Below are 8,919 nucleotides of genomic sequence, written 5' to 3'. Positions count from 1 at the left end.
GCAGCCACATCTGGTTCATTAGCCCTATTTTACAGATGGAGAAACTGAGATTTGGAGTAAGCAGAAAAGCCAGTATACAAAACCAGGTTTATAATATCAAGGTCAACCCCAGGTTGGCACAGATGGTCCCTAAGCTCATGGAAGTAAACAAGACAAAAACTCCCTAAAGGACAGAAAGTTGAAAAAATATGTTTTTGATGGTCTCAGCTGGGACTCTCAATACCATACACTCAACCCAACCCCGCAGTGTCTGAGATTCTCATGGGACTAGGTCTTAATTCCACAGCCATCAGAATTAAATACCCCATTTGTAGCCAAAGCAAAAATAATCACTTTGCAGCAAGTGTAGAAAGAGATTTCTAACATAAATGCAACTTTTTAAAAAAAGTAACCCTTGGTATATTTTTCTAAGCAGAGGTTTGCTGCAGTGGCTGGAAGGCCAATCCAAGCCTGGAAGCCAGAGAACTACACCAGGAATTTTATCTTTGCAGACTCCAGAAAATCCTCCTCCAGAAACTCAAAACCAGTAGCAGAAGCTGCTGAAGTGTGAGTAGGGAGACCTTGGGACATGCAGTACCTAAAAACAATGCCTCAGATACCGTCAAGGCTTTGTAGAAGTTTTGCAACTGGAATTATTCATCTGTTACCAGCTAACACTTTGGGAAAAGTACAAGTCAGGTCTAGACTCAAGTTTTACTTTACTTGAGGATATCTTTGAGTAGAACAGAGGCGGTCAAGGGCAAGGGTAGGGAAATGAGATCTTTGTCAGAGGGTACAAACTTAGAGTTATAAGATGTGTTAAGTTCTAGGGATCTAATGTACAGTGTGGCAACTGTAGTTAACAATACTGTATTGTACACTTGAAAGTTAGAGTAGAGTTTAAATGTTCTCCCCCTGACAACAACATGGTTACTGTGTTGGGTGAAGGATGTGATAACTAACCTTAATATGGTAAATATTTTGCAATATATCCATGTACCAGATTATCACAATGCATACCTTATGCTTTCACAATGTTAACTGTCAATAAAAACATCAATAAAGCTGGGTGGAAACAGAATATCTCAAAAAAAAACAGGAAAAGTTTGTTGCAGTTTAATATAGAAAATGCTGCAAATTGGAGCAACACCCCTTCATTGTATATAATGTGAGTCCCTATTGCCTCTTGCCCTTAGCTTATTCAAAGCACCTTCTCTGTTTGGAGTTGCCTTCCTCAGCCATAAAGATCACTACCTTACAATTCCAATTTTAAAGTTACTTGTTTCAAGGAAGGTTTCTTTTTTTATTTATAATTTTATTTTATTTTTATTTTAATTGTTGTTCAAATACAGTTTTCTGCCCTTTACTGACATCCCAGCCCACCCTCCCATCCCTCTCCATCTCCCTCCCATTTCCATCCCCCCTTGTTATTGTCCATATGTTCTTTATACTTGTTCCTTCAAACCCTTTCCCACTTCCCCTGAAATTCCCTGCTCTCTTCCCTCTTGTCACTGTCAGCCTGTTCTCTATTTCAGTGTCTTTGGTTATATTTTGCTTGTTTGTTTTGTTGATTAGATTCCTGTTAAAAGTGGGGTCATATGGTATTTGTCTTTCACCGCCTGGCTTATTTCACTCAGCATAATGCTTTCCAGTTCCATCCATGCTGTCACAAAGGGTAGGAGCTCCTTCTTTCTCTCTGCTGCATAGAATTCTATTGTGTACATGTATAGTAGTTTTTTGATCCATTCATTTACTGATGGGCACCTAGGTTGCTTCCAGCACTTGGCTATTGTAAATTGTGCTGCTATGAACACTGTGGTGCATAGGTTCTTTTGGATTGGTGTTTCAGGATTCTAGGATATAAACCTAGCAGTGAAATTGCTGGGTCAAAAGGCAGATCCATTTTAGTTTTCTGAGAAAATTCCATACTGTTTTTCATAATGGTTGTACCAGTCTGCAATCCCACCAACAGTGCACTAGGGATCCTCAAGGAAGGTTTCTATAACAAGGTTCTTCTAACGACATGAAATCATTCTCTAAACTAAAATGAAGCAGCATTTGGTTTGTACAGATCCTTTTGGACACTATTAACTCTGACTTTTGTCTCAGAGAATCACCATAACAAGGGAACTTGAGGACTATGGGTATAACTACAATAATTCACCATTTTTTACCCTAAACATTGTTTTTCACAATTGAGATGTTCAATTTTTTTCCTTAGAACTTAGTTGACCTCTTTTAACCCTAAAATAGTAATACTTCTTGTCTCTTTAATATTTTATAAAGGAGGTGAGTCTTTGATTTCATAAACTGGCAGCATTTTGACTTGCTGAGAGATGGTATGTCTGTAACCTGTGCTTAACAGCAACCTAATGCATAAAAAACACATACAAAATAAGTCAATAATTTAAAAAAGGCGCAAAAGATATACAATGAGTATGTGCAATCAACAAATAAAATATCACCAGTACCATTGAAGTCCTGGTATTATATGCAATGTAATCAATCAGTCAATAAGCTCTTTTTCTCAACATTATGTTTCTAAGCTTTGGGTTAAGAAATGTAGCTCTTATGACTTACTTTCACTAATGCATAAGATTCTGTTCCTTTCTAAACTATTCTTTATTTAATCATTAGTTGTTTAATTTCTTTTCAGTTTTTGTCTATTATATAATTGCATGGCTTGGTTCACATTTTTAAAATCCAATTTGACAGTCTTTGAATTTTAATGATGAGCTTAAACCATTTGTATTTCTTTTTCTTGCTAATTTATTAGATTTATTTATGCCTTCTCAGGTTATTTCTATTTGTCTTTTTCTATTATTCTTTTCATCACCTTTATTGTGTTTCTTTATATTGAATGAACTTAAAATTTTATTTATTCCCCTAAACTTAAAAAAAACTTATTTTTATCTCTTATAATTATTGGAAATATATACATATAAGTAACAGTGTAAAGCACAAGAATTTTAGAGCATCATAAACCTAATGAACTCCCTGATCTTACATACTAGCATCAGTTGATATTTTCAGTCTATCACTTCCCCATGGACAATATTATTATTTTATACTACCTCTACTTATTCCAATTTTCCCACTTGTTTACCAATTCCTAAGTTCATCATTTCTTTTGACTTTCTTCGGAGATCATACTCCTCTTTTCTGAGTAACAGTCTTTAGAAGCATTTTTAGTGCTCAACTCTTTTTGGTCCACTCTCTCCATTTTTTTGTATGAAAATGTTTTTATATTCTATATCTTTATTAGATTCTTATTTTAAATATAAACCTTTCATGATAATTAAAATTATAGTACAAGGAACACCCATTATTTTTCTTGTCATTTTGCTTTATCTCCAGGTGGACAAGTTTCAGGAGTCTGAACCAGGATTAAACTGATAAATGACTGAGAAAAACTATAGGTTGTTGAAAGGGTCCAAAGCCATGTTTTAATATTACTTTACAAATGTGAACACCTATTTAACATGGTGAGAACAGGTTTTAATCTGTTTCTTAGACTCACACATATTAGAGGTCAGTCTTCTATGAAATCTTCTTCATTTAGGAAATGAATCCATGGCTCTCATATTACTTTTGATGTATTGGTTTCTTATCAAGAAAATAGAACTATTTGCAAAGCAATAAACCCTGATGTGAATGTTTGCCTGAAAATCTAATTTTGAAAAAGGAGGGTACATGAAATGCCAAAGCCTTTTTTTTTTCTTTGAAGAAATCACAAAGATTCTCCTTCTTTTCTTTGTCCTCCTCTTAGTCCTTTCTAGATTTTTGGTAGCCATGACACAAGGAAACAGCACTGAAGTGACTGAATTTTTTCTGCTCGGATTTGGTGCCCAGCACAGATTTCGGTATTCCCTCTTCATTGTATTTCTGGTCATCTATGTTACCTCCATGGTGGGCAATATCGGAATGATTCTGCTCATCAAGACAGATTCCAGACTTCGAACACCTATGTACTTCTTCCTACAACATTTAGCTTTTGTTGATATCTGCTATACCTCTGCTATTACTCCCAAGATGCTACAAAACTTTATAGTAGAAAATATATCAATATCATTCAGAGGCTGTGTTACACAATTACTGGTTTATGCAACATTTGCAACCAGTGATTGTTACCTTCTGGCAGCTATGGCTGTGGACCGTTATGTAGCCATCTGTAACCCACTTCATTATCCCACTGTCATGTCCCAAAGAGCCTGCATCCACCTGGTAGCTGGTTCATACATCATTGGCTCCATAAATGCTTCTGTGCACACAGGCTTTACATTTTCACTGTCCTTCTGCAGTTCCAACACCATCAATCATTTCTTTTGTGATGTTCCACCAATTCTCGCTCTTTCATGCTCCAATACTGACACCAACATTATGCTGCTTGCTGTCTTTGTGGGATTTAACTTGATGTTCACTGTGCTGGTTGTCATCTTTTCCTACACTTATATCATAGCCACCATCCTAAAGATGTCTTCTACCACGGGGAGGAAAAAAGCCTTCTCTACATGTGCCTCCCACCTCACAGCAGTCACCATCTTCTATGGAACCCTGTCATATATGTACCTACAACCTCATCCTGACAATTTCCAGGAGAATATGAAAGTAGCTTCTGTCTGTTATGGTGTTGTGATTCCCATGTTGAACCCCCTGATCTACAGTTTGAGGAATAAGGAAGTAAAGGAAGCTCTAAAAGTTATGGGGAAAAGGTTCTAGATTGGACCCAAACTGTTCAAATTCAGCACATCAAGATATCCAGCAGAGATGTTTGATCACTGTACAATGTTTCTGAAATTGAAAACACATTTACATTTTAAAGCAAGGCTATCTCTTTTAATAGATAGGTGCTTAGAATGTGAGAAATATAGAAACATCTCATGGGACTAATTTTCCTTTGAGTATAATTTGAGAAACATAACTCACACTACCCATGAAGAAGGGTTTTATTGAAATTATTTAAAATATTAAGATCTATGCATGCACTTTACAAAGCACTTAAATGTTTTAAATATTTTAGCTATGTTCTCAAAGACAGGAAAACTCCAGTTTTGTAAATAATTAATGTTAAAACTGAAGTTCATTATTTTCCATTCCTTTTAACAAGTTCCCTAAATTGTTTACAAAGCAGCTCCTCGTATGTTCTGTTTCAATTACTGCATAAACCTAAATATAAAACAAACTTATTTGAAAAGCACCTTATGACTCAGGCTATTACGCTTTCTACTTAAAATTCCCCTACTCATTACATTCTCTAGCACTTAAAAACACAACTCTTGTGTGATGTTATCATGTATTTTGACATTAGTTACCCTCTTTAATCTGAATTCATCTCTTTCTTACATAAAATAAGAAAACTTCTGGAAACATTTTATAGCCCTGTCTCCACTAGAGATAGAGAATCTAGAATGTAGATATATTTAAAAACCAAAACAACAGTCATTCATTTATGAAAGAAATATGAATCATTTTAGTCTAGGCAAATGACTTTAAATTATAGGAACTCAATGAGAAGTTGAAGGGAGGCAAAGAGCCCATTGAATCAGGCTGTTGACAGAAGACCTTTAGTAGATAAACTGAAGATAGAAACCCTCCCATGACTCTGGAGATGCCATGCTAACTAGATGAAAGAGCAACTTTCACACCCAATAACACCAACCAGTCTAATGAACTGGCCAGAAAAATGTACAGTTAGGTAACAGCACAGGGGAATTGGACAAAAGAAGAAGGTATATTTTTCTTTTTTTGTATTAATTTTATTTTTATTTAATTATTTTTCAACTACAGCATTCTGCCTCTTACTCCTATCCTACTTAAATTCTAACAGAAGAGAAAAAATGAACCTGAAGTCAGTGTAAGATGACCAGAATCTCCCCAACAAAGACTCTGCCCTTATGAAGGAAGTGATCTACTATCCAAGGCAGGTCCAAATATCTCAAAAGCCAGGCCCAAGGCCAATAGCTGGATGGTCATCAGAAAGTAGACAGAGGCTGTCCTGAGGCCCTGGAGGGAAAAGTTGGAGACCCATGTGAAGCATTGTGACTATAGTTAAAATACTATACCATGTTTCCTCAAAGTGTGCAGTTCGTTAAACTTTTTGAAGGGGATTATCCCACACAGCAGAGAAAAAGTTGGAAGAGTGAGATCTAGAAGAACAAAAGCAAAGAAAAAATGGATAACTTAGCTGGCTCATCCCCTGAGACCCACAACTCAAGCTCACAGGCGACTTTGATAAACTATGTAGAATGTCCTATGGAATTGTTCCTCTGAAGGACAAGATATTATGCTGAGCTATTCCCAAGGCAGAGAAACAGAGATAACATCGAAAACCTGCCACTTGCAGCCCAGACCATGCTGCCCACCACAGATGCACAGAAACCAAGTAGCTGAGGAGTGTGGGGCAACACCCAGACGTTTCTGCCACTCCACACAACACAGTTCTAGCCAGTGAGATGTGAGTAGAAGTCCGCTGGGTTGGAGGAGAGCTTTTGTTTTCCTGATCGAGAGTATATGTGTGGTTGTCACCCTACCCTCCTGGATCCCTTCTCCTGCCTTGACAGACAAAGTGACACTGAGCAGCACAGTAGACAGACTGTGAGACAACTAGCACATGGGAAAGACTAAGCGAATCACAAAAGTGTGAGTCTTAATTTCCAAAGATTATTGTGATGGAAAAAAATAAGCCAAAGTTGGGTTTTCTTCCACTAGTAGTAAAACCCATTCCTAACTGAGACATTGGAGAGGCAGCAAGTAACGTTGACTGTCAATTCACCAGCATTCTGACAACGTCTCCTTCATGAACATGTTGGTTAATCAAAGAGCTACAGACTTAACCTGGCTTTCTCCTCCCACTGATGAAATTAAAGCTTTAACCTTAACAGCTTTATAGCCAAATAACTCAAAGTCTCTTATTCCACAAATTGTTATCCAAAATATGAGGTCTGTCCAGGAAGTATCCAGCCACATACTAGGAAAAACAGAGACTTTTACTGAAGAAGATACGAGAAACATTGTACATAAGACAATGACACCTGAGTCCCCTTCAAAGTAGGCACCTTAGGACCTCACACAGTTCTCCCAATTTCCATTAGCTGTCCCCGTGTATTTTCCTAGAATCAATGGTTTGAAATCTTTTCCCTTTCAAAGGTGATTTTAGTTTGGGGAAAAGCCAGAAGTTGCAGGGTGCCAAACCTGGTCTGTAAGGAAGCTGAGTCACCTGGGTGATTTGATGTTTTGCAAAAAAACTCTGCATGAAATGTAATATATGAGCAGGTACATTGTCATGGTGAAGCTGCCCATCACTCACTGCATCGTCCCAAAAAGCCATCTGAATCATCTTAATAGTTTCCATGGAGGAGTATTCAAGATTAACAACAAATTTGATGCAGATTTGTTGCCCTACTCACTCAGTCATTTTGAATGCAGCAACCACACTGTACAATGCTCACTCAAAGGCATCTACTGCCCCCACCAAATAATAAAGTTGTCATTGTTTTTGCAAGAACACTCCAGTCTATACCCCTTGGCTGCCAGGTTTCATCAATGTTGCTCAAACCTTTCTCTTTATGTTAAAAATGGCTGCACAGACAGACCTTGGTATTCTGACAGTGTAAGGTGCAACTGGAAGAAAGTTATCTTAATCCAGAGCTGATTTTAAAAATATATATTTTTAGAAAAAAAAGAGAATCAAAAGTGATTTTTTCTTTAAATAAATAAACAATGGTTAAAGTAATAACATAAAATATGCTTAAATGGTAGTAACTTTGTCACAGTAGGGACCATATGCCCTTAAATTTAGATTAGCTTTGAATTTATTGATTTACTTATTTTTAGAGAGCCATGCTGTTTGCTGATTATGGTGCTTAAGTCAATTTTATAGACCTAACACAGATTCTTAGATGCTCAACCTAATTCAAAACAAGAAAAAATTTTAAAGGAGTTGTTCTTTAAGAAGGCATCACACACAGAGTCCCTCATGACAGTAACATAAATTAAATGTATCCTCTATAGAAAGCTTAAATGTTCTTCAGCAGAAAATAACTACTGAACATTGTTTATTCTAATTCCATCTCAGCCCCAGGAACCTCAGGTTCTCAAGGGAGCAAGTATTGATCCCTCAGGCCCCAGCTATAAACTCCCCAATTAGGAAGGAACCACACAGAGAGACCTTGGTGGGCAGTCAGCCTGCACCAGTTTGCAGAAAGAGAATCTGGAGGCAACTCTGGTGTAAGTAGAGCAAAGTCAACCCCATTTCTCAAACAGCCATATGTCATCCCAGAACACACAGAAAATTGGGGAGCAACAGAGTCAGAGCCAAAGATTTAGCAAGTTGCACCCCAAGAGCAGGAATCATCACTTCATCCCTGGTGACATAAAGGAAATGGAGTGAGGGGACTAAATTGGCTAAGTGCAGTCTGGAGAAGGTATGAATAAATACCTGATTGAAAAACTGAATGGATGTATATATGGATGGATGGATGGATGGATGGATGGATGGATGGATGGATGGATATTATGTGCCTTTAGATGTATCATTTGCATGTGTTATTGTAACTAATTTTGAGTGCAGATTCAATGCCTGGTCCTGTGCCAAGAAGTTTACATAAATCACCTCACTTTGTCATATCATTACAAAGCAGATTTTACTTCATCTTCATTCTTTTTAAAACAATTAAGCTATTTTAAAAGAAAAGGTGAAGAAGTTTATAAGTTAAGGCAGTCTCTCTCCACTACCTTGCCCAAGGATAACCACTAAAAGTTTAGTGTGGCCCTGGCTGGTGTAGCTCAGTGGATTGAGTGCTGGCCTGTGAACCAGAAGACCATGGTTCGATTCCCAGTCAGGGCACATGCCTGAGTTGCAGGCCAGTTCCCAGCAGGGGACACATGAGAGGCAACCATACATTGATATTTCTCTCCCTCTCTCCTTCCCTTCCCCTCTAA

General features: G+C 37.4%; 1 protein-coding gene across 1 annotated transcript; it reads left to right on the top strand.

Moving 5' to 3' along the window:
- The first annotated feature begins 387 nt into the window (after positions 1-387).
- Positions 388-4,698, top strand: LOC119065860 (putative olfactory receptor 5AK3). The gene is made up of 2 exons (XM_053659272.1): positions 388-546; positions 3,759-4,698. The coding sequence occupies exon 2, from the start codon at positions 3,772-3,774 to the stop codon at positions 4,696-4,698; it is 927 nt and encodes a 308-aa protein (XP_053515247.1). The 5' UTR covers positions 388-546; positions 3,759-3,771.
- Positions 4,699-8,919: the final 4,221 nt, after the last annotated feature.

Source organism: Artibeus jamaicensis, unplaced genomic scaffold, assembly GCF_021234435.1.
Source record: "Artibeus jamaicensis isolate MK-2021 breed Jamaican fruit bat unplaced genomic scaffold, CSHL_Jam_final scaffold_614, whole genome shotgun sequence".
NCBI lineage: Eukaryota > Metazoa > Chordata > Mammalia > Chiroptera > Phyllostomidae > Artibeus > Artibeus jamaicensis.
Note: the sequence above shows the minus strand (reverse complement) of the source record. Positions and strands in the feature narration are given on the sequence as shown.

Coding starts and splice junctions, on each gene's coding strand:
- LOC119065860 (XM_053659272.1), top strand. CDS start 3,772: ATGACACAAGGAAACAGCACTGAAGTGACTGAATTTTTTCTGCTCGGA.